This window comes from Erigeron canadensis, chromosome 6, assembly GCF_010389155.1.
Source record: "Erigeron canadensis isolate Cc75 chromosome 6, C_canadensis_v1, whole genome shotgun sequence".
Taxonomy (NCBI): domain Eukaryota; kingdom Viridiplantae; phylum Streptophyta; class Magnoliopsida; order Asterales; family Asteraceae; genus Erigeron; species Erigeron canadensis.
The window spans coordinates 33909519-33936512 of NC_057766.1; the positions used below are offsets into that span (position 1 = coordinate 33909519).

The following is a 26994-nucleotide window of genomic DNA, read 5'->3' on the forward strand; positions in this document are numbered from 1 at the left end:
CATATTACTTTTAATAGTTAGTACCATTATTAAAATTAAAAATCGATTTTAATTGTATGTAGAAAGATGAATATTAACCTAAAAATCCCTCTAAAATCATAAAATGGTGACATGTGGATTTCATTTATCCTCTTTTCTAATCCCATCTCTTGATTTTAACACTTGTCATCATTTTATGATTAAGATGATATTTAGGCTATTTAGTTAGATTAATCATTTCTTTTTTAAAGAATTAAATAAGAACCAACTGTAATGTGTTTGTCTTTCGGAACAGCACAAGTAAATGCCGAAAATTGTCGAGTCTAGAACGTTGATGACAAGAAACACGAGTAAATGTGAGATCGGAGAGAAACGCGTGCCATGTATTATGTAAATAAAGGCTTGACGGCAATGGGCCTATCGACCATTGAGTTGGATTCGTGGTGGGCCATTTGTAGGGATAGTCTTTTGGTCTATATTTTTCAAATAAATTGAGCCTTTGATCTTTGGATGACTTTTGTGTGGACGCCTTTGACACTTGGGATGGATTATTTATGGGAAGCGACCTGTACACTATCAATTTTTGACAATATACCACTAAATGTGCTTTACAGTGTTGTACTGTACAACTCAATAAAACATATTTGAAGGTGTATTGCCAAAAAACTGATGGTTTACAGATCATCTCCCGTTATTTATGCTAGTGACACTTGTACATTTTGTTAATAACAAACCGTCTTAAATGATTGTATATCTATACTACCTAATAAAGCAAATCTACCCTCTATTAATTATTCTAGTCTTTGAAATACCTTATTTACCCTTGGATATTTTTAATTCCCATAATACCCTCTCCACCCTAAAATCAGGCACGCTCCAACCAGTGTCTCTCTTTTGTAACCCGCAATTTTGTTATGGAAATTACTACCATCAACCGCTGTCATTTCCGTCAACCGCCGCAGTATACCGCCACTGCATAGCGCGGGTATCCATCTAGTAATCATTAAATCAAGAGCTTTTAATTATTTAAGAACCATAATCCAAAATATTGATTCGCTAACATGGATTCAATGATAATGATTACTACAACTCTACGAGTGTAAAACTACCTAAAAGCAACTATAGGGCTATAATACACATATTAGTTTATTAATTATACTTTTTATATTCGTTTAGTTAAACTTCTTTCTTATATAATTAATTTATTTAATTATTAATTTGACTTATTATAATTTATATTTTATACTTTTTCAGTTATGGAAAATAATACGGAGTAAATTTCTTTTTATTCATCGAAATATTTACGAGTAATATGTTACCATTGTCTTACATAAGGATTTGGTATTAACCAAAGACGGATTTGTTAATTTTTAGTGTAGATGTCATATGCCAAAAAAAGAAAATAAAAAAACAAAACTGTTATCATGATATAATTTGTTTCATAATAATCATAATTTTTTGTGCCCCCAACAAACCAATTTCTGGATCTGCTTCGGGTTTGAATTTTATCGTAGTAATTCAATCGCACGTCGTGTATTTGTGGCCATCTAAGCTATGTTGAATATTTTAGTGTAATTGGGTTTAACTTGTTTGATCAGTAACGTTATAATAATACATTATAGGATTGGAGGTGCCATATGGACGCTTATTTGAATTTATTATGACCTTAGGGGTAAGGTACGGGGGTCCGGGGGCAACACCCCTAGGAGCGGAGTCCAAGGGGCGGCAGCCCCTGGCTGGGGTCGAGCTTAAAGGACCAAAAATGGCAATTCGTGAAACTCTTGTAATTAATTGCTGATTAGGCTGTATGGACCGATATGTTTTATATATGTTGATACATATAAACCCGTAATAGATTGTGATTAATTATCTTCTTTTTTTTCTCTGGTTCTTTTCTCTCAAACACATCCACACAGAAAATTCTTAATCTTTGATTGTTTCCGATTGAATAGTTTGGGTGAACCGCCAAATTAATTCAATCTAAAAATGATCACGTGCCTTCAAAGATTGATTATATCCGGTTATCGGTTTGTTATTTCGAATCTCCCCAACAAGCTATTAATTTATGACTATTGCTACTAGTAATTGTCAGAAGTGGAGGTTATTTAAATATGTAAAAGGCTGGCGGGTTGTTGCTGACTTGCTATGAGCTTTGATTTTTGGTTTTTAAATGGTACTTTATCATTGGTTTTTTATTCCTTGTCGTTATCTTTCGCGGGGTTTGGTTAGTCAACGAGATGAAATTTTTGTTGTATCTATTCAAGATTTTTCTATCCTTCCGCATCTTACAATTAATTAAAAGTTTTTGAAATTTATTATCCGCTTTCAGTTTCAACGTTATCACACTACTTCGCACGTTGTTTGTGTTATGATAAGTTACCGATCAAATATTTTTTTCATAAAAGAATTAATTATTGTAAAACGGTCAAGAATATGAAGTATATATTAATTTACATACTTCTTAGAAATCTATGGAGTAAATTTATAGTTAGATACGGACATCATGACCTATCGGGATTTTCTAATTTAATTTATGATATGAGTCAATGAGTCATGTGTATAGATATCTGAAATGCGTGACACGTGTACACAGTTGTCAGAATTTCGATTACCATCTATCTAGTGTATTAATTAAATTAGAAATAATCGGTTGTTTGGTTAGGTCGTACGTTAATAAGATACATACATATGCTGTCGAGGAAAAAAAAAAAACACACCCCGACGTTAATGTTCTCGTTGATTCATATATATTTATATATATATAGAGTTGCCATCCTCCGGCAAGCTCTTGTGCTTTAATTCTTCCTTGAGGTAACTCTGTTTGTAACAATCTTCTTATGTACGAATACATATTTCCTTATTGTATTATGCTTTTGTATATGTTCATTTGGTTGTGGGGATCAGGAATTTGTTTATGTTTTCATCATGTATATAAGATTAATATTAATATGAAAATGATCAAATTGGTTGGCATTATATATATTTGGGTGTAAGTTATTTTGTTTCAAGATTCTCATTAGCTAGCTTGGTGATCTTTTATGGAATGTGTCCATAATCCTTATTGTATTTGTACATCATAAGGCTATTATTAAGGAACTTAATTGGAGCAAATGTAGAACGTACCATTGATCAACAAAGAACCATTTTATGTTATGATTACCAGCAAAAATGTCCTGCAACCAAAATTTCAATAGATAATCACCATTTAAGAAGTTCATTCCATTAAATTTTCAAACTTTAGGTATATAATAATATGAGTCCTTTACAATTTAGGGGTGTTGATGGGTCGGGTTTCGGGTTATTTGGGTTTCAAAGAATTATAAGTTAACCCGTAACCCAAACCAAATAATATTTGGGTTATTTGGGTTTGGGTTGTTTGGGTTCGGGTTTTTTGGATCGGGTTTTGGTTAATCCAAATAAAATGTCATTGAATTTACGTGCATTAGTTACGCAATATTGCAACAATATAATTTCAATTTCAAAAACTTGAATAATAGTGATACTTATATAGACTAAGTTCTTTATTTTCAAATGTGTTGAAACACTTTTGATTATGCGTTTTTTGAATTCTTGAATGAAAAAATGATAATATTATTAGAATAAAAGTCATAGACAAAACAAATAAATTACAAACTATATAAAAATATAGAAACTACTGATATTAAATAAACAAATTTTGACAATATATAACTCTTTTTATATTCATATTTTTATCATCTTTTATTAGTGTATTTTTTAACATCCATTATTATTTAACTTTGCACGTTTCTGATTTTGTTTATAAATGAAAATTTAATATTCAAATAATATATACTTTAAACAAATTTAATGTGTTATATTAGTGTATGTATATATAAACGCATCTTATTTAGGTTATTTGGGTTGACCCAAGCTATAACATTTTCACCCACAACCCAAACCGATTAAGCTTTGGGTTATTTGGGTTAACCCAAATGACAACCCACAAACCAAATAACCCAACCCATATCACCCAAACCCATTCGGGTTGGGTCGGGTTATTTGGGTTTGGTTATTTTCAACACCCCTACTTTACATCAACCTTAAAGGCCTAACATGTGTACAATTATATTCCACACCTTACAATCAATTCAAACAAGTGATGTATATGTGAAGGGTCTTTTCTGTACATGTATACATATTTGAATGATGTGTTAATTAAAAATGTTAGAATTTTCTTTGAAGTTTGTAAGTGCCATTTGCATTTTCAGATGGAGCTTACATGGACTAGTGACAGTACTAGCCTGGATTACTGGTTGAGATGGGAGTTCTTTTTCTGTTTACTATCAGTTCTTTCATCCGTTATTATAGCTTCTTTCGTAATACGGAAGTATGAAGGTTCGGAAAATACAGAAAGGGCTTTTTCTGTGTACGATGGTGAAGCATGGATGCCATGTGTGAAGGGATTAAGCCCTTTATGGTTAACGTCTTTTAGAATTATTTCATCTTGTTTACTTTTAGCCGCTTCCATTGCTGATGTCGCTAGTCACGGAACCAACTTATTTTACTATTATACTCAGTAAGCCATTTCATGTATTTTGAGTACAATTTACAACCTTCAATTTGTACACTAGGTTGCGCGTTATTTCTCTAATCGCAAGTTTTGATGTTTTTGTCTTCTGGATAGGTGGACTTTGATTTTGACAACCATTTACTTTTTGGTAATTCTCATTCCCCCGGCCCCTTGTTTTTATGTCTCGGTCAAGTGTTTGATTGTTCATATCCTTCAACATGGATTTTATTTCCTTCCTTCTTTTAGTTTGGATCTCTGCTTTCCATTTTTGGAAGTTTCCGTAAACACAAGATATGCAATGCTTATACCAAAGGTATAGATGCAGAGGAAGGAATTTACGAGCCTCTAACCCATAAAGAAACAGAGAAGGCATTGAATCAGCAGATGGAATGTTATTTCTCACAAAGAGGCGCCATTTGGGGATACATATTGCAAATTGTTTTTCAAGTATATTAATTCCTCATATAACTTTCTAATATGTATATATATTTCCTTAGGATTAGTTTAGAAAAACTGATGTGAACCTAAATAAAGTTTTGCATAATAGTTTCTGACTTTCTGGTGTTGCATGCTTATGGCAAACACTTTCTATAATGATGCTGATTTCCTTGTTTTTCGTCCACAGATGACTGCTGGGGCTGCTATGCTGACTGATGGTGTTTATTGGCTCGTAATCTTTCCATTCCTTACCATAGCAGACTATGAAATGAGTTTCGTAAGTTTCTACTCATCAGTGTGATTAGTTATTATTTGCGTTCATGTACTCGTAGTTTGCAGATGACCTCTTAACTTATTCAAAATTCATCTTATGTGATTTGAAGAATTTCTTGTTCTTTCTTAATCCAGTTAACAGTTGTGGTACATTCTCTTAATATCATTTTGCTGCTAGGAGAAACAGCCATGAACAGCTTGGTAACTTTCCCCTTCATGGAATTGTTACAATAATGTGTTTTGGTCATTGGATTTTTGAAATTGATATGCAGTCCTTTATTCAGCGCTTCCCATGGTTCCGAATTTCGTATTTCATCTTGTTCACGGCGGTTTACGTGGTGTTTGAGTGGATTGTCCATGCCTTTGTGGAAACCTGGTATGACATGCATGTTATTAGAATTGGATAATTCCAACACATTTACTTGCAAAGGATGAGTTGATTATTAATTTCTAACTAGTCAAACAAAAAGACTTAGCTGAAAGGGGAATGGGTCAAACAGTAGGCCTTGTAACTTTGATACACAAAAAACTTTCTCAGATTGCTTTGTTCAAAACAAGGTTATTACTTTCAGATTTTATTTTTTTTCTTTTCATATTTGGCATGTTACAATTGACAGGATAAGGGTTTGCAAATTAACCCATCCAACACGGGCTATTTTAAGTGAAACTAAAATTATTACCATTTTGACGTGTTACACCGCCACCCATGTTTCCACCTTTTGTTTGTTTTTTTTTCAACTAAAGGACTAAACCTACATATCAAGCACGAGGTTAATTATGTTTAATTCTCTTCAATTCAGGTGGCCATATCCATTTCTTGATGTATCAGCAGAATTCGCCCCAGCATGGTACGTTTTCCTAAACATGTAAACATTAGTACAAGGCATCAACTAGCGGTATCAATCATGAATACCTTGGTAAAACTTTCACTAATGGATAACAAAAGAGTTAAAAAAAAATTGAATTATAGTCGATCTGTTGTTCGTTTATATTTGAAGACTCAAGGATTTATCCACCCTTAAATGTGTATAATCAGTGGATGAAAACTCCTTGATTTCTCCACTACTTAGGTGCCATCTATAGTAATTCTTTAGAGTGATATTTGAAGCTGAAAAATGTTAGAGGAACTTTAGAATGGGTTTTGAAGTTGAAAAATGTTAAGCATAATCTAAAGGAGTAAAAACTGAATGCATATAAACTTATATATTATTAAGTTCAAAAGAAGTAATCATTATTGGAATGACATAATAAAAAGGTATTGATGTTGTATCCGGTTGTTTAGGCAATTTTGATACATCTATTGGATGTAGTAATTAGGCTACTTATTACTATATCTTGAGAATTTTTCAGTACATATAAAAAAAAAAGGATGATGTAGCTTGTTTTAATACTAGTTGCTTTCCAAGTAATGTATCAATTAATGTACAATAAACTAATTTTCAGTGTCCCTCAAGTTTAAACCATTTAAGCAAGTTGCTTCATATGTTCTCTAAGTTAGTATTGACTGTTATTTTACCTCGGTAAAATGTTACACAGGTACTGGCTGGTTGCAGCATTGCACCTTCCATGCTATGCTATGTTTGTGTATTTGGTGAAAGTAAAGTACTTGGTGCTGTCTCGGTGGTTCCCCGAGTCGTATCATAGTTTAAGATGACATCTTTTGTTCAAAGCTGCAAAGCGCGCGTATGTCTTTTAGCAGTTCCGGAGTGGGGAGCTGCAGCATAGATTATGGCAATTTTAGGAATACAATGCTAACAACAGGAAAAGAGTGTAACTGATGCATGCATCCTACATTCATATATACACCCTTTATTCTTTTGAAACTAGAGAAAGTATATTTACTTGTCTTAATTTAGATTAAATTTTGTTATAACTATAGTCTGTAGCTAGATTTGGATTTTCATATGGGGAAAATGACCTAAATGGTTATATCTTATTTTGGACACCTATAAATAATTAAATTTACTTATCACCTACTACATTTTTGGTAAAACAAAACAAATGTATTAGGTTGTAAGAAAAAAAAAAGAACGAATGGCCCATATTTGGTAAAACAAATGTATTAGGTGGTAAGAAAAAAAAAAAAGGCCCATCAAATTTTATAAAGCCACAAGAAAAAAGCATGATTTCTTGATGATGTAGGTTTAGATGGTAGATATAATTCTTCTTGACATTAAAGCTCATTTCTACTTGATGAATGTAATCGTAATCTGAAAGTATTATAAAAGTATCTTGAAAGATGAGATGATACCATGATAACATTAGATGACATCTCAATGTTATGCTTCAATTCATGGGTGATACAAATGTGATCTTAAGATTTCAAAGCACCAGGTTACCAAAAAGAGAAATACATTACTTTTGGAAGAGATGAAGTCTACTATAAATTGTGGAGGCCTCATAGACATTTAAAATTATATGATTGGTTGATTTTGTTTCTTATCAAATATGTTAAAGTGGTAAGGATTCTTTATGTAATATGTAATTATTTTTGTAGATGTTCAAAATAATATATAGATTATAAAATATGACCATTTAAATAATTTTTTCTTTTCAAATGGGTACAGGTTTTGATAAATTCATCACACACAATTTGTCCTGTGTGTTTAAAAAGTTGTCGTGCATGGTAGAGTTATTAAAATATGTGGTACGAATATCAATTATTTTTCAAATTGTTCAGACTTTGTATTATTTCATTAACGTTGCTGAAATACCAATTACATTACGAAATATGTTTAGAATATGCTAAACAGTGATTCAATTTGTCATTAAAAAAATGCATAAATTTTTATACTAGTTTGCGGGGGTGCAACTGTGCACACATGTTAACTGCAACTCACTTTCCATTGCATTCTCATTTAAAGGTGCAAGAAAAAACCAATTAACCGAACCGACCCGATTTGTAACCGGTAACCGGGTAGTAACCGGTTACAAGAAAAAAGCGGTTAGTAACCGGAACAGTAAAAACCGATTATAGGTTACCAGAAATCGTTGGTTACTATCCGATTACTCTTTTCAAAACCAAAACCGATTATTAACCGGTTAACCTATAACCGATTAATTATTTCAAATAATAACCAATTAATCACATATTATATATATATATATATATATATATATCAATATTAATCATATTATATACATAACTAATATATACATATAGCTTTTTATGAAATGAACTACTGAATGATAATTTGGCATCGTTATTCTATTGATCACATGGACAACTTCAAGCATTCATGGCTTCAATAATCTTATTGATCAACCAGTCTACAATGATGACATAGATGGCGACGGGAAGATTGAACCATCAGATCTCGGAATCCTAATGATATCTCTTGGTGGCAATCCAACACGAGCCCAATTGAAATCAATAATAGCGGAAGAAAAACTAGCATCCCCTTTTGGTGCCAAATGATTTCGTAAGTTTTTCAATATATCTATACTATATATAGATTAATGCTTCTTTCATCAGATCCAACATCAATCTTTGAATGTTTTTAAGATATGGGATAATGAATTTTGTATTGTGTTTAGAAAATGATGTTTATTTGGAATATGAGTTCGTCGTTCAAACTTGTCAGAAATAATTGTTTTTCCCATTGTTCACCACTTTCTCAATATTATAATGGACGGTTAAAATAAATAGAATAGGTTAACCGGTATCGATTAACCGGTTATTATTAACCAAAATTGGTTAGATAGGTTCCAGTTTTAAAACCTAGAAACCGGTTATTAAACGATACAAGTTAACTGTAACCAATTATAAATGCTTCGAAAGATAACCAAAACTGATTATTAAAATTAATAACCGAAATCGGTTAACCGCTTCTTACAACTCTACTCTCACTCTTCGTAATGAATCTTCTTAGAAGTTTCAACCCAACAAACATAGACAAATTCAATATAAATTTTTCTAAAGGTTGGGCTGAGTAACAAAGAAAAGTAGAGTAGCCCATTTAGTTTTCATGTTGGGCCGTGAATCACAAATAACCAGGCTGCCAGCTTCCCATTTTAATTTTTTGAGACGAGCCGAAAGGTCAGTATAGGCATATAGCATTATAGCTAGCTGAATGATCTCTCCTTTGTCATTTGTGGGATCCACATTATACATTTCCAATTGTAATTTGATTTGATCTCTCCTTTGTCATTTGTTTTGTAGGGGGTTCACTTATTTTTTTTAATGATTGTTTTAAATTGAATAGTAAACCAAATTATACAATTCATTGCACTTGGTGCACCGAAATCAAATAGCATCGTCTTACATGCTTCTTCAATTCACTGCCAAATTCTATACCCTCTTGCTTTTCTCGTAATTAATACTACTTCATTAACAGCCCCTATATATTTCAGTAAATTAATGATGTTTCTAAATCTTTAATTAGTGACTCTAATTACGAAATCAATGTGATCGCTAGTGATTACTCAAACCAATTGATTAGAAAAAAAAAAGAAAAAAAAAAGGATAGATAAATGGGTCAACTTGATGTGGAGCAAAAAACCGTCCATATTAATTAAATGAATCCTACGTACACTCGACGTGCCACAATAACATGATCATATATATCCGTATTCAGTTAAAGGTAATTCATATATAGTTGGATATATACGTTGGAGTATTTGATTCGATCGCCCTTATTATGTTTCAACAAATTAAGAAGTAGACAATACGAAATTAGATACTTCACCATATGATTTCAAAATTTTTGCGTCGACATGCCATGGCACGCTTCACAAGAAGCTAGAAGAGTATGTATCCATACATATTATGTAGTGCAAGTTGGAAGGAATTTACTGAGTCTACACCATTTGTCCGTGTCTTTTATTGAATGAATAATTGAATACACCCACACCAGAAAATATTTTCTGTTATTATTTGTCCTAATTAAATTCCTGACTTCCCCATGCCATACAATTCGATCCACTTTCCAAATATACTCTCCTTACCTTCCCCGCTTAGCTCGTATTCAATACATCGAACAACATCCAATTTGCACCAGATCATCAATATGAGGAAAGTGAGATGTAAAATAACAACAATACACAATTGGGAAATGCTAAATAGGGCTGTATTTAACGTGCATAAAAAAACTTGTACCTTCCATATTAAAAGTCCGCCCCTAATTTTCATGGTAAATGTACAAACAATTTATGCACCTAGGGCTGTATTTAGCAAACTCCCACACAATTTAATACATGCATGTATTTTTTTTTAGACATGTATGTCGATCTTGCTCAAACGAGAACTTAACAAACAGTACTAAAAACACAAAATGCATTAGATCACGTGTGAATTTGTATACAAACAAACATGCCAATTAGCATGTACGTACGTGAAGGATCAAGTGCCCGGGGGGGATGAGTTTAAGCACTACATTGTTTTAATATTTTTAGTCACACAAGTGATTGGTTCGATCAAATTAAGTGCTTTATATGTAAACAAACGTTCTTAAGTTAAATGTTAACTTCTCATTGAAATTTCCACATATATTTGCAATATTTTGCATATGAATTGAAAGAACATGTTCTAGCTTCTTGGTGAGCTAACACGCACATTTGGTGGTTCACGATTCTAGCGTTTCTTGCGTTTATTTTCCAGTTAAACTTACTAATTTTGTCATTCGAAAATGTGAAAGAAAATAGAATGTAGATTGGACGCGATTAATATATATATATATATATATATATATATGTTGAGAGTACGTTTTTAACAAGGAAAAAAAAAGTAGTTGGTTTTTGTACATGTGAGATTGCGTTCGGATTTTTGGACTTACCAAAAAGTTTGGAATTCGAGGTAACCATCTATTTCTTAATGACTTAATAAACAATTATGCGTGTTTGTCTCAATTTTGCTCATCCAAAACACAATCATGTGTCATTCCATATATAGTCAAGATAGCTAGATGGGAATTCCAATATAATAATTTATGTTTGTTAGGCGTAAAGTACACTATCACATAATATAAACTTTTTTTTTTTTTTTTATCACTAATAAGTTCGGCAGTTTGATGAGTTAAAGTAATTTTTTTTCTTCATAAATGTCATATTATTCAACTCCTATTCTTAAACTTTGTACTTGTGCATTATAACGGTTTATTAATTGTTCAAGACAAGTTTGAGTATCAGCATAGAGCTATAGAGCTATTTTAACCATTGGATCCTTTAGTTTTGTAATTATATATATTGTTAAGTTTTACAAATACATTGTAAAAACTAGAATATAGTTTTAGAAAGAGATATGTGTAATTAGTAGAGTACTTTGTAGGGAATAAAGTTCAATTCTAGTGTAATACATTAGTTGGTTGTACTATGTATCTATAAATTTGTACTAGAATATAAAATAATCCTTGGTTATAAAAATAGATAAAGTACTATGTATAATAGAGTAATGATTAATCATTCTAAATTTCTTATTCATAACTCATAAGATTAAAAATTTTCTTAAATTATTGAACGATAACATATAGAAAATCAAACAGTAAATTAAATTAGAAAGAATATTTAGTAAAATCCATATGTTTTAAAGGATTTTGTTACTCATGTTTAAAAAAAGAGTGATTTTTCAACATATATAATATAGATATTAATGATTGTTGCTGACAATGTACACACTAATTTCAAGGGATCATCTAGTATCTTTTGCTTAATCAAGTCATCATTTTTTTTAAGACAATAACGGATAAATGACTAATACCTCGATCTCACGCGGATGTTAGACAAGTATAACATTGTTAAAACTCTCTCACTACATTTGCATGTATCACGATTCGAACCTGAGACCCTTTAAGAGGAAACCACACTGTGGAAAAACCCCTAACCACTAGACTAACACTCCAATGACAAATGTGGGTTTTGAAGTTGAACATTATAGGTCTATGTTGAAACTTAAAAAAATGGACATGAGTATTGACCAAACTACTTTTAATGAATTGACTCATTATAACCCTTAATATTATATTACATCATAAGTTCCTTATATTATAAAATACCTTTACTGCCCCCTTTAAATAAAAAAAAACTTTTACGTTAATTATCTATTTTATTTGACGTCACCACTACATCACTATCCGTCACAACCGTCACATCACCGTCATATTACGCGAGTATCGTAGTATTTTCTTATAAAAGAAACAAGTTCTATATCAGCCATATGGTAGTTACCTCAATGAAACAACCTCGCTTCATTGTTACAAAAAGACAAGTAATTGTTGAAATTAAGGTCGTAGGTTGTATTTGGTGGTAGTGTTATCTGACTACAAGTCACAACTTCTTAGCACACATCGCATCCCGTCTCATTTCATATATTTGGACATCCTTGGTTTGATTGAATTGGTAAACATCAAGTCCAATTTGGGTTCTTCAATCTGTACGAGATTACATCAAGTCCAGTTTACAAGAGTACTCAGCATTGCTGATACAACTAATAACTCAACACTATTCTTTGTTAACATTACATCAACGTCACACTATTACCTCATCATTAATTCACTACTAACCCACTTACTTTCTATTTTTATATTACTCACGGTACCTTGATACAAAACTTAAATCATTTTGAACGTTCTAAAAAAAAAACTTAAATCATTTTGATTTTTTAAACTGATTTCGTTATTTCATTATAATCATGTAAAACGGTAAACAAACAGAAATATACTATAACTCTATAAGACATGATTAATTCAATATCATAAATTGAAATAAATATTAGTGGGCAGCCGGGACCTTCTTTGAAAGACAGGACGAAGGGGATGTTGGCTTGGAGACTTGCGATTAGGGGTGTTCAAAAAATCCGAATCTGCTATCCAAAATATCCGAAAACCCGATCCGAAGTTATCCGAAAACCCGAATTTTCGGATTCGGATATCGGATGAAGTTTTTGAAAATTTCGGATATTCGGATAATCCGAAAATTACATATACATAAATAATGATTTTGGTCTTGGGCTAAGTTACTTTTCCATATGTTGGGCCTTTATCCTAACAATCTAACTGTTGACGACTCACGAGTACTTGGTCTAAACAAAACCCTGATCCTCATTTTATTCCATCAAAGATTCTGACACTTCACTCCACTGCTTTCCTTGGCAATTCGCACGCCCTCCATTTCATTCCAAGTAAGATCTTTAATTCATGTTATATTTAGTATTGAGTTAGTAATAATATATTTAATCATCTTTTAAATATTACAAATGTCTAACTACCTTTATTTAATCTTCTTTGATTTATGTTTGCAATCAAAAGCTGTCAATTAGCTATATTATTAATAATATTATTGTTCTTCTTTTTCTTTTTCTTGTAGTCGCATTAAAAGCAGTCAAAAATGTGTGCAGCGTAGAGAATTGAAGATTGCTACTTAGGTGTTTTTGTTTAATTAAAAGAAGAATGATGGATGTTTTCTTTAAAAATTTATTTGTTAAAACTAAAAGTAATTTCGGATATTCGGATAATCCGGTATCCGAATCCGAAATTTCGGATATCCGAAAGGATATCCGAAATTTCGGATTCGGATTTCGGATGGGCAAATCTACTATCCGAAATTCGGATATCCGGTTTTGAACACCCCTACCTGCGATCAAATCTTAGTTCCTCATGGTTTCGGACATTTACTTCTTAAACGTGTGGGCATACATACGATCACTTATGTTCTGCAAGAGTGTGCGGATTCCAACCCGGCATATTGTCCATCTTGAATGACGTTGCCGGGGTTCGAATCATTAACATCGAATACTCCAAAACAAAACAGAAAAAAAAATGTTTTTTAACATTTGGGGATGAAACCTTTTCTTTTTTTTTTTTTTTTTTCTGAGCGTGATAAGTACATTTAATCTAGATTTAGCGAGGTACGCATAAGACTTTAAACTAGTAGAAAATGCTCAAGTAGTAAACTAGAAAACTTCAGCACGAATGAACATCACGTTACTCTCGCATTCCGATCCCATCCCAATGTGATCCCTATAAAAGTAAATAAAGACAGAATATTATACATTATTCTTATGGGAAGTAGAATTTTCTTACACCCAATCTAAGTGAAAAATGTTGAAATAAACATGATTAAATTCGAGTAATAAAACATCTCTAATCGTTCCGTGGAACCTGTAAGAGCATAAAGCATAATTGTTATTGATTTCGGGTTCCCATAACAAGGTGATTGAGTAATAATTGAATGATAAATTCGGCTGGAACATGATGCACGAATTAGAGAGAAATACACACACGAAAATTAGGGTATTATGTGTGTAGGGATTAACCTTAACTTAGGGTTAATGACTTTTTATTTATAAGGAGAGTAATTACACATTCAACCCTTTAGTATTTACACATTCAACCCTTCTGGTGTTTAATGTGTGTACCATTAGTCCTCTTAGTTACAATCACCTAATGGGAAACCCTATACTACGTCTCTAAGAGTAAATACGCCCATCATCTATTTACTTAGACATAGCGATTTCAGTTATTGTCAATTATCATATCAGGAATGATACATGATCAGTGACGGTCACACTAACGTGGTTCCAACAAAAACTATTCTTATATTTTGATTTTTTATTCCATAAAAATCATGAAGTGCAATCATTTATTCATTACAAAAATACTTAAAAAATAGTAGGAACCCTTGCCTCTAAAACATAGGTCATGGCTTTGAGCCTCATGCCCAACAGTACTGGATGTCTTTTTCTACCTTTAGTAGAACCTGGAAGCAACTTTTTTACATTTTATAGGGGTAAGGTTGTCTACATTTTAACTTTCCGCATACATCGAAGACAGTATTAGGACCCAAAACCCGTGAAAGACTACATTGAGAGTTACTTACTTTACTTAAAAAATAGTATGTGAGGGGTTTTTCATCCAAGTTGAGTGTAGGGATAGATGGCAACGGGCCGAGTATGGGCAGGGTTCAGTTCGGAACCAGACCCAAACCCGCTTAAAAATCTCTGTCCCAAACTCGGACCCGGACCTGTCGGGTCCTTGTTTACTTACTAACTATCGGGTAACGACTGTTTTTTCCATCAGATACGAGTTTTTTTTGTCATCCCTAGTTGAGTGTGAGACAACACCACATTCACTTTTCTCTATGTCTAATTAATTAATCGAATACATACTTATAAAGAATAACTAAATTAGAAAAAGAAATTTTAATTGAAGTCGACTGAATTCATTTTCCCCCGTTGAACTCTATACTTGCCACTCATTGCAAATTCGCAACAGTTTGATGACGTGGATTTTTGTATTAGTTAAAGTGAATCAAATAAAAAAAAAATCTTGGTACGGCATACTCTTGTACAATGCGAATCATTTTTCCTGTAAGTGGTATTTTTCCTGCAAGTGTTATCATAAAGTGAACTTGGGGAAAAAAGAGCGGAAGATATTTAAATGCATCGTTTTTGTTACGTGTTGGTGTTTATGGAAGGTAAGAAATGATAAGATTTTCAATCAAACCACCTTATGTACATATAAGGTTTTTCTTGATATTAAAGTTACTGGTTTCTTGTGGGATAGAAATAGATTAAAGAAAGATACTTTCTTTTAGCTGAGAGGATTAAAATAATTTTAATGTAAATAGTCCTCCCTTGTAATTACTCTCTAATTGCGAGTAGCCGAGTAGTGTATCATTAATGTGAATGATATATACTTAAAAAAAAAAAAAAGAAGATTGGCTGTAAATGAGAAAGAAAAAAATCAATAGTGTGTCAAATTTTAATTAGTTGCGTTTGTGTGTTGGTAATATATAACACCTTACAATACAAAATTTGATTAGATGTTTTTTGGTTTTTATTGTACTGAAAATTACTACTTCTTTGTCGACAGTTTTGCTTAGACGATGTTGATTTATTTGTTTACTTAAAATTTGGCGTGTAATTATTTTTGTTTCAAAACACCTATATATACTTGTATCTCCATGCTTATATCATGATCGGTCATCCAGCTCCAAGAATGGAACCTCGAAAGTTCACAATTGCAGTCGACTCCGATCACAAAGCCACTGAATTCCGGTTATTTTCCCTCTCCTCGCCTCATATGCGCGCTTTCCACCTCGCATGGCTCTCTCTTTTCTCTTGTTTCTTCTCAACTTTCGCCATCCCTCCCCTGCTTCCCATCATCCGTGAAGACCTTCATCTTTCCCCATCCGATGTTGGAACCGCTGGAATAGCCGCCTTTGCGGGGTCCATCATCTCCCGTCTCGCTATGGGACCCGCATGTGACATCTTTGGCCCACGACTTGCTTCGGCCACCTTGTCTCTTGTCACTGCTCCCATCCTTCTCTCGGCCGCGTTCGTTTCCTCTCCACTATCGTTCATCTTTCTTCGTTTCTTTGTTGGATTCTCACTTGCTAACTTTGTAGCTAACCAATTCTGGATGAGCTCCATGTTTTCCGGCTGCACCGTTGGACTAGCCAACGGCGTAGCTGCTGGGTGGGCCAATGTTGGTTCTGGCCTCACTCAGCTAGTAATGCCAATTATCTATTCTATATTAAACACTGATTTTAACTTAACACAGTCTGCCAGCTGGCGGACTGCATTTGTAGTTCCTGCCCTTTTTCAAGCCATAATGGCTCTTATGGTCCTGGCCTATGGTCAGGACCTACCTGATGGCAGCTATAGAAAACGTGAAAAAGATTCCAAAGATAGCGGGGTAAAAGTGTTCCTCAATGGGATAACAAACTATAGAGGATGGGTTTTGGGCTTAACATACGGATACTGCTTCGGAGTGGAGCTTACAATGGACAATATAATCGCGGAGTATTTTTACGACAGATTTGGAGTGAACTTGGGGACGGCAGGGGTCATAGCAGCTAGTTTCGGGTTTACAAATTGGGTATCGCGTCCCAGCGGTGGTGTAGTATCGGACAAGTTAGGAAAGAGGTTTGGGGTGAAAGGGAGGTTGTGGGGTTTGTGGGTGGTGCAAACGGTGGCCGGTTTGTTGTGTGTATGGTTGGGTCGAGTTAACACGATGTGGGGTTCAATTGCAGTGATGTGTGCATTTTCGTTTTTTGTTCAAGCTGCTTCTGGCCTTACATTTGGAGTCGTTCCATTTGTTTCCAAAAGGTATGTACCCATTTTTTACGCAAAACATTATTCATTTTAATTAGTGTCCAAATTAGTGCTTGTATATAAATCACGTCGAAATTAGAAAAAGATAGTATATTGTTAGGTTTGTTATTTGTTAGTGAGCGCGCTATATATATATATATATATATATATATAAATTCGTCATTTTATCGGCCAATATCAACTCTTTACTTCTTTAAGTCAAACAAAACGGTTAGATTATATACTCGTATTATCTAAGATGGCTATTTAATGTACTTAGTAGAAAAAAGAACGAAAAAATATACAACTCATCAAAAGTAGTATATGTAGTATACGTAGTGACAATTTTTTTAATGCCTCAGTTTAAACTTCTAAGCTTGTCTTAAACGAGCATATATAATATTGACCAACAATAGACAAAATATCACAAATTCATCCACGGAATTTTTATAAAAATTAAAAAAGATAATACGTACGTGTGCACTTAATACTCGTATATAAATCACCAAGAAGAATTATAGCTAAAGTTTGATCAAAGTATCTAGTCTATCTATTTATATTTAAATTTTTAAACATAATTATAATAACCGTTTACCACTCATGGCCGCCTCTACCATATATGTAGATTAGACAATCTTTCAAAGCCTCTACATACTAAAGGCCTCCAAATTTTTTAACGTTTCAGGCTTGTCACTTGTGTATTTTCAGTTTTGGACTATATGTTTATGTTTTCTTAACTAGGAATTGAATTCCAAGAACCGAGAGTTTGAGACCCAAGTAACGCCTTTGAACATAGGTTTAATAACATGAGGGTTATAAGAGATATAAAAAAAAACCTCCAAAATTGGTTCCATACTTCTATTTTAATGCTACCAAAAAGTTTAGGTCGATCTTCTCAATTATTAGTATGTCTACATTTATATTGTGTTATATATATTTAAGTCTGAATATTCATTCATGTCGATCGATTGTCGACTTAAAAGTCATGAAAAGTATTAATTACAAGTGGCACGTACGCTTCGATCGTCCGGTCGAACTACAACCACTCATATTACAAGAACGTCAACTTACATAGATGTGTGCCTTCTCTCATGTTACATTCTATTGTGAATTTTGAATCTTGCTTATACTTTTACCTTGAAGAAATTGTACTTTTATACTTACATAAGAAAAAACCAAAAATAAAATTTTAAAATATATTTTAATAAGAGTATTAAAAAGGTAAGGTTCATTTGAGAATCATTCATATATGAACATAGGTAATCTTAGTTATAACTTGACATGTTCATATGTGCATAAATTTGTTCACATATATTATTCACGTATGAACATCAAGTTACAATTAAAAGGTTCTCATGGTTTTTACAATTCAAATTGTTCTCACTTTAACCTTTTTCAGTACTAAAGAATATTAAATACCAATATGAACTTAAAATGGATAGAGAAATATCCTATTAAATAATTGATTTTTCTAATAACTTTTCACTTTATGGCATTTAGTAAAATTAAGAGATGCGACTGATTACAAATTCTTTTTAAATGATCAAAAAAGACCTCCGGCCTTTACATGGGGGTGAGAATTGAACCCATGACCTATATGACATGGGGGTGATTTATAATTGAACCCATGACTTTTCTTACTAATATGGCACCAATATAAGTTCTCACATTCATCCATATAATTTGTTGTTAGTTAAAATACCTTGTTGAGTAGAAACGTTCAAAGTAATTAAGATATAGAGTATCATAAATTAAATTTTGAATTACATATGAGATTTAACATTAAATCATTAATGTGTATTTGTTATCATGCAGATCAATGGGAGTGATATCAGGAATGACAGGGAGTGGAGGGACAGTTGGGGCAGTGGTGACACAATTGCTATTGTTTTCAGGCTCCAATAATATCTCTACACAAACTGGGATTTCACTTATGGGTGTTATGATGATACTATCTACACTTTCACTTACCACCATTTACTTCCCTCAATGGGGTGGCATGTTTTGTAACCCTGCTTCCTTAGATGACCAAGATTACCAACTCCTTGCTTAAGTTATACAAAACCAGCAACAAAGGGTGTAGTCAATATGATATATCGAACCAAGCAATAAACGTTGTACAGTTTTCATAGATACGTACACTATTGTAGGTTTTATGTTCAAATTATATAAATTAGCTAGGTTCGTTTTGTATATAAGTGGATGTTGTATTTGTAGTACTTGATCAATCAAAAGACAAGTGTTTTTTTGTTCCAACATTATATGAAATTATTGCCCGTTCCTACCCTGATTCTTAACGTTGTATATAGTCCCCGAATGGTTACTTGTTTTAATAGAAATTTATTATCTACCCAAATGGGTTCAAACATCAATACATGATGTCGAAAGACACAATATATAATGCCATTATAAAGCATGAAAGTTTTAATGATTGGAGCTAACCAAGAAGTAGATGGTTGAGGCTTCGAGATCCTGTCCTTCCGGTCCACGTACATTTGGGAGGTCACTTCTGCTGCTACTAGCTAATCCCTAGTAAAGTTGGACGAACATATAGCCCCGGAATGATAAACATCCCGTTGCATCAGATAGAACATAAACGATACAAAATGTTTAAGAAGATGTTTGGGTGTTGTTACTTGTTACCAAACTAATTAGATCAACATCGTCAAAAAATAGCTAAAAATTTCCGTTGCCGGGACTTGAACCCGGGTCTCTCGGGTGAGAGCCGAGTATCCTAACCAACTAGACTACAACGGATTGATGTCTTCCTTTCATTTAAATGTTTAATAACATTCTCATTTGCTCACTTGGACGTTCACAAATCTCATCTATTCGCTTATTGTGAACATTTCATTGAATTATCTATGTTGTTACACATTTAAAATATCAGCCGTCTTTTAATTAAAAAATTATATTGAATTGATGAATTGGTGGTGAAGTAAATATCCAGTCAATTGCATCTCTGATACGAAGTGGCAACGGCTGATTGGGACTTCATCAACAAACAAAATGGCCTTTGATAAAAAAAAAAAAAGGCTGTTAATGTTTCAAAACTCAAGACTTTTGATACTAGAGGGAAAAAATGAGGGGCCTGGGATGTGTGCAAAGGTATATGAATATGATTATCCAAAAAAGATGTGTGCAATGGGATGTGTCATGTACTCATGTGTGTAATGGTATATTGCCCAAAAAAGATGTCCTTATTGAACTCATAAAGCCATTATCCGAACACATTAATGAGCTTTTTAGCTTTAAAGATATCAAGTCTTTTCATGTAAACTTACCCAAATATTGTTCCTGCAAAATTCATCGTTGGTAATTCGGTACCTAGTCAATGCTCAAAAAAAATCAAACAAAAAAGGACACATAAAACTTGAACATCATCTCCATTAACAAAGGGTCATAATATTAGAGCAAAGTAATACTCTCAAAAGCTCAGACTACAAAACACCTTGATACTATATCATACTTTCAACAACAAACAAATAGTCTGGTCGCTGAAATCTAAATGGCTTGTATTGAGGCTTTCAGCAACCACCATTTAAGATTGTGGCGATCCGGCATGGGAGACGTGTACTCAACTGAAAAAGTCAAAAAGCCGAAGAATATATAAAGAAACATGATAAACAAATCTTCATGTATAACCGATTACAACGCCATCTAAAGTTATAAGCCATGAATGTACAAGGTCTTGATTAAGAGAAAAAATTAACATAAGTCCTGACTGTAACATTCAAACTTATTTAACCAAAACTGTAATCATAATTATAGATTTTTTAACGCACTTAGACACAACTAACCAGAACTGACCAAACAATTATCCCTAACTGGCAATTAAGAACTAAATTTTCTCTTTGCAAACTGTGAGCCGGAGATAAAATACGATCGAGAAATTGCTAGGTCACCTGAAGTGGTATTTAAGGCAAACTTGACATACCATTAATCTCACTGTACAACTGATGATTAAGCCATTCTCAACAGAATCAGAACAAGGTCTACTCGTGTGAAATGGTGTTTAACTTTCATCTGGTTCCATATGATCTTTACCGATATCAGTTTGTTTAATCTTTTCGGATTCACTATCTCCAGATGTAGCAGCTTCTCCAGATGTGGCAGGTTTTGGAGAATCGGTTTTTGGAATTTCAACCCCAGGACCAACAGAAGAATCTGAATTTCCTTTAGAAGTGGATGGACTTTCGCCATCTTTGCTGCCGCTCGTAGATTTTAGCCATGTAAACTGCAAGTTGTGACCGTTCCAACATTTACCACTTACAAATGCCTTCTCAGCTGAATGTCGGGTGTTGAAATAAATGCGGGCTGAATATTTAGCTGTTCCAGGATCAGTATCGCCATCAATAGGCTCTACATCGTCAAGTTCCACCTTAGAAAGATCCCCGAATGGTGAGAAGTGTTCCTTCAAAACTTTAACCTGCACAACCATATACATTAATCTCACTTGTAACACATCAGTATCACAATCAATTGAATAGCCGATATCCAAAATGTTCAAAAGTAAGGAAAAGAGGATATATACATCGGAAAGATCATTTGGCAGGACTGAGACGATCTTAAATGCAGTGGGTCGATTGTCCAGTTTGAACCGATTGGTGACAGCCGATGGGCTAATTGGTACCAATGGGCGTACTGATGGTTTCAAGACAGGTGGTTCTTGATGTGTAACTGCTTTTGATTTGGAACTTTTTGGCACAGCAGCCTCCAGAGACTTGTTACCATTACCTACCACTTCAGCTCCTGGTGACAATGATATTGTTTCAGGATCACCAGAACTTGGAGTTGCAGTTTTTGTAGAATCAGCTACAATTACTAACTTCTGTCTTTTAGCCACCTGTTCCGGTTCTATCTCCCCTTTCATAGTTGTAGCCTGCACACAAATAAATATAGTATAAACTACTTCATAGAATAATTCACATCAATATAAAAACTAGAGAAAATTACTCGGTAAGTGTTTACTTGTTTCTGAAGTTTTTCCAACTTGCGTCGAAAGTCATTCCTCTTCTGATCAAGCATTTCTTGCTTCTGACGAATCTCCTTCTTCAAAACCTCTAAAATCTCCAGTTTCTTCTGTGAAGGCGGAGGTGCTTTTGGCATGTTTACGATCACAGGCTTTAACTGATCAGATGATGCAGGTGGGGCAATTGTGTCATTATGTGATGCTGATGAAACTGGCATGCCACGAGGAGGTATTGGTATTTGGGGATTATAGGAACTAACTGTTCCATTAACAGGAACATTATCACGATTAGCCCACCATAACTTAATAAAGCGATTACCCATCACAGCATCAGGTGCCATGAGAGCAGCTTCTGCTTCTTCTCTTTTGGAAAATTGAACAAATGCTCGTTCAGTATCTGACGGAATGTAAATATCAATTACTTTACCAAATTTATGAAAATGCGCAATCAGGGAATCCCTTTTGTTCTGTTGGGGAGGAACACCGTTCACAAACAATGTACATTGTGCCCTTTGAGAAGGCTTACGGACACCCTTTCCGTTTCCACTTTGCATTTTAGGTAATAAACTTTTACTATGATGGGGAGCAACTTGAGAGCTATTGGATGGTTCCTGCCTTTCAGTTCCATTTTGGAGAAAATTTGAGGAACTTGCTTTTGTAATTATATTCTCTCTCATTTCTGCTCTGTTTTTTGTACTGCTAATTCTTGCCATAGCATTCCCACCACTCTTGACCACCTGTTCATCTGAAGCATCACGTGCTGGGCCCAGATCCAACAAAGGCCCGTTATCCTTCACATTAGAGTGACTGATCGATTGCAGTGCAGGTGATGTTTGAGAGTCATTACCCCACAGAGGCTGATCGGGATCATAAAAGTCAGCACCAACATCATTTAAGCCCTGCCCATTGCCACCAACTCCACGTTTGCTAGTTTTGCCATGTGAAGACTTGGTGCTGAACATTGAATTTGTTGAGATACCAGATGCAGGTAAAGGTCCTGGCCCACCTGACGTTCCAGGCATATTTGCATTTTGAAGCGATACAGGTAGATTAAACTGTGATAGGCTCTGTAAGATGTAAATTCACCAAAAAAAGAACAGAAATTTTAGAAATGCACTCTAAATAAAAGATGATGTTCAAAGACACACCATACAATCAGAAGACAACAAAGACAGAATGTAAACAACAGGGAGTGACTCTCATGTTAAATAACCATATTTTCTAATCTATTTTCTTATCAGATTATTATGTATCAAACTATTGTCATTGTACATTTAGAGCTTTTGTATTGTAAATGAAAATCAGAAAACTCCACCATCAAAACAAATTGTAAGTAAACATGATATAATCTCTATTCATATAACATATCGCATGTGTATTGTGTCTCACAGTCTCAGAAGAGCAGATAATACCTGAACATCTTCCACAACAATACGGTTAACCCCATGCTCCATTGGGCACATGTCACCTCTTAAGCAAAAACCTTGTTCCTCAAAGTCTCTACACCGTTGACGGGCAAGTCCCATTCCCATGTTCATAGAAGGATTAATAGATCTGTATGCTCCTTGTAACCCTAGGGGATGTAGTGTATCCAGGCCACCATTTGGCATTCCTGGAACCAACCCAAATGTACCCCAGGATGGCCCATATGCATTTGAAACAGTCGGTAAACCCCGCCCAGAATACAGACCAGGGGGTACAGATCCCTGTTGAACTATTTGAGAAGCAATATCGGCAGAATTAAATCTAGAATCACGTTGGTTCCAATGACCAGAGTCCCTTCCTCTACCCCTAACTGGACCAACATCCCCCCTGAATCTCTGGTTTAAATCCAAAGGTCCTTGAGAAGATTGTGTAAACCCAGTTCGTTTTTTATCAAATTTGGAACCCATGGAGTTGAAAGCCTGATTTTTCCATGTTTCACTAGACTGAGAACTTGCTTCCCTGTAATTATGCCCATTTACAAATGGTTTATTTCCCCTTCTAAATGGTTTAGTAAATACTTGTTCCACAGCATCTCGCTCCTGTGATTGAGACCTTGCATCATCTCTTCTACGATGCTTATGGTTGCGATCATCATCATCATCATCACTTATTTCTTTCTCATCAGGATTGCTTTCGGATAAGGAAGGTGACTGACCTGATTCCTCAGCAGAAACTTTAAGATCCATCAAGTGCTTCTAGTCAAAGACAAGGTATAGTCTTTGATGCCTGAGAAGTTTTGACAGTTACAAGAGGATTCAATGAACTCACCAAATCAGCTTGCTAAATTCCTTTTGGTGGAAAAAGGATGCTGCATAATTATTTTAGATAATAAGTAAAAAACATTCTCATGAAGTAATTTAATCATATATATATGTGCAACCAGAGGCAACAACAAACAGCTATAGTATAGTTTTTGTTCATGATAATAATGAGAAAACAAACAAAAGATAAGCAACATGACCAATATGGTTAACAGCTATAGGTGGCAAGAAATGGTATGATGCTATCGAGAACATGACCAGTATGGTTAACAGTAAATTTCTAATATGTAGCAGGTATAAAGATAGAATAGAAACGGTCGAATTTAGATGTTTTGACTAAAAATATGCAGCAATGCATGTGACATATATATATACTTTTTTTTCGTTAGCACTATGCCCTTACCCTTTCGTTTTATTTTCATCTATATGCTACGAAATGATACAGTTAGATTCAAAGTTAGTTTGCTCTTTGCCAATGATGTAAGCATATAGCATTGATTAATGAGACTCTGTCACATGTAGATAAAACGGATTATATGACTGCAGATGCAGCGACTAAAACTTGGTAAAGGTACATGACATAAGCCTTTCGTAGTGCTGCTACAGAAAACGAAATGAAGGCGTAGGGAGAACAAGGAAAAAATAGGTTTGTGGGATTAATATTAAAGAACAACAGAAAGAACGTCATAACATAACAATAAGATAAGAGTATAATGGACAAAGTAGTACCAAAAATTACAAAATGCCTTGCGCATTAGTAAACCCCGCTATCAAGTAATAAAAGCCTAAGACCAGAACGAGCTAGCCGAAATTAACATAAGCGACTAGTTTATCATTTCAGAATTTATCCAACCAATTAGATTCAGTCAGAACAAAAAAGAATGTTATCGATACATGATAACCTTGAATCCATGATTATCTCATTTCTGTACTAATTCTGGTTCCGCGTTTCAGCATAACTAAAAGTCTAAGCCATTGAGCATTAAAAGCCTTTCTGTTGCTACATAAACTTAGATACGTGTCAAATCGTCGAAAACTAACCGAATAATAAGTAGGATTCTAACCTATTAGTCAAGTCACCTCCTCACAAGAGCCTACTAGAGTATCGGCTTTAGATACTCGTCTCCCCTTCACTAAATCATTTTCCTAATGTTAAAACATGAGGTGGAAAACCTAATATCTGTGCAACAATACTCTATAACATATATACACGTCATCTACATAGATATATAAAATTGAAAATAATACATAGCACAATTTATATAAACATTCAAATTTAGCAGCAATTTCAATCAATAAAATATAATCAAAAGATCGCATAAAGCTCCATATCAATCAAAAATAAAAAAAAAGTACAGAAAATAATAATAAGTAATATGAAACGAACCTCGATGTCACGATTTCCGTAATTAGGGTTACGATTGCGTGTATTATGAATAATTAGATATCATAATTAGCATTCTGAGCTCCGGTTCGTGTTAAAATTTGGCGGAGTTTAGGTTATAGTTTGTGTGTATATATATGTTGTATAGCTATTTGTGTGTATATGTATAATATAATTGTATGTATCGTCGTCTTCTTTCTAAAATCTGCAAGTTTCTCTCTCTATAACGCAGGAAAGGTTTTACAGATAGGAAAAAATTAAAATAAAAAACAAGAAATGCTATGATGATAATTAACAGGTTAAGCCCTCCTATTTCACACTATTTGCATTCTTCTGGTTTTGAATTTTGGAACGTGCAAATATGACTGATGAATGATCAACTGTCAACAAGCCGAATCAAGCTCGATAAGGTTCGTGCTTGACACGATAAGGTTGAAATCGGCTTGATAGTTTGACGAGCTTTACAAAGTAACATCAATTGTTTGGTTATTCGTACTTGTCTATATCTATGGCTTCCTTGAGAACGAAGCCCAAAATAATATAATCAAACATTTTAATATATAATTCGTATTAGATTCGAGTTCAATTAGAATATATAACTAAACATATAAAAGAGACTCTAGATGCATTAAAAATAAAATGATTAAAAATCTTCATCAAAGTCAAAATTCGATTTAGAATAAATTTTTATAATAAGCTTCTACAAAATATAATTTTTAAGTTTTTTCTCCATGGATATATCACAAGAGTATAGTGGTATGCAAATCACGTCCTATAACACAAAAGTAGCAAACAACCAAGGGTATGTTTGTCAAGGTAGTTGTAGCTTGTAGTTGTAGCTTTTAGTTCGAGCTGTAAGCTGTAGCTTTTAGTTAGAGCTGTAAGCTCTAAAAGTGCTTGGTATAATAGTTGTAGCTGTAACTTCAAGAGGTATTTGTGTAGTTTTAAAGATTAAAAGCTCATTCGAAAAGCTAAAGCTCCTGAAACGCTACTTTAAGTAGTGTTTCATTTTGGAGCTTTTTCTTTCAAATAAAAGCTAAAATTAGTTGCATCCAAACAAAGTTTTTATATTTTAAGAACTTTTAGTTTAAAATAAAAGGCTAAAGCTCCTGAAAAGCTCTCGAAAAGCTTGTGCCAAACATA

The 26994-nt window shown here is 33.7% G+C and overlaps 3 protein-coding genes and 1 non-coding gene across 6 annotated transcripts; 2 read left to right on the top strand and 2 right to left on the bottom strand.

The window, feature by feature from the left end:
• The first annotated feature begins 4761 nt into the window (after positions 1 to 4761).
• On the top strand, positions 4762 to 7072 carry LOC122606310. The gene is made up of 6 exons (XM_043779267.1): positions 4762 to 4957; positions 5136 to 5225; positions 5357 to 5422; positions 5506 to 5597; positions 6022 to 6069; positions 6758 to 7072. The coding sequence occupies exons 1-6, from the start codon at positions 4895 to 4897 to the stop codon at positions 6873 to 6875; spliced, it is 477 nt and encodes a 158-aa protein (XP_043635202.1). The 5' UTR covers positions 4762 to 4894; the 3' UTR covers positions 6876 to 7072.
• Positions 7073 to 16024: 8952 nt separating this feature from the next.
• LOC122605312 (high affinity nitrate transporter 2.7) lies at positions 16025 to 19505 on the top strand. The gene is made up of 2 exons (XM_043778231.1): positions 16025 to 17264; positions 19065 to 19505. Exons 1-2 carry the CDS (start codon positions 16129 to 16131, stop codon positions 19300 to 19302), a joined length of 1374 nt encoding a protein of 457 aa, XP_043634166.1. The 5' UTR covers positions 16025 to 16128; the 3' UTR covers positions 19303 to 19505.
• A 428-nt stretch (positions 19506 to 19933) lies between these two features.
• On the bottom strand, positions 19934 to 20006 carry TRNAE-CUC. Its single transcript has one exon. It is a non-coding gene; the product is annotated as a tRNA-Glu (tRNA).
• Positions 20007 to 20597: 591 nt separating this feature from the next.
• On the bottom strand, positions 20598 to 26079 carry LOC122605362 (zinc finger CCCH domain-containing protein 41). 3 transcript variants are annotated; one of them, XR_006324602.1, is made up of 6 exons: positions 25855 to 26079; positions 23634 to 24514; positions 22221 to 23288; positions 21784 to 22131; positions 21187 to 21678; positions 20598 to 20830 (listed from the first exon to the last, which is right to left on the bottom strand). XR_006324602.1 is itself a non-coding variant. In XM_043778289.1 (5 exons), exons 2-5 carry the CDS (start codon positions 24390 to 24392, stop codon positions 21265 to 21267), a joined length of 2589 nt encoding a protein of 862 aa, XP_043634224.1. In that variant the 5' UTR covers positions 24393 to 24432; positions 25855 to 26079; the 3' UTR covers positions 20863 to 21264. The 3 variants fall into 3 exon arrangements, 2 of the variants coding, with proteins under 2 accessions (XP_043634224.1, XP_043634223.1); XM_043778289.1 differs by lacking the exon at positions 20598 to 20830 and having other exon boundaries at positions 20863 to 21678; positions 23634 to 24432; XM_043778288.1 differs by lacking the exon at positions 20598 to 20830 and having other exon boundaries at positions 20863 to 21678.
• Between the last annotated feature and the right edge of the window lie 915 nt (positions 26080 to 26994).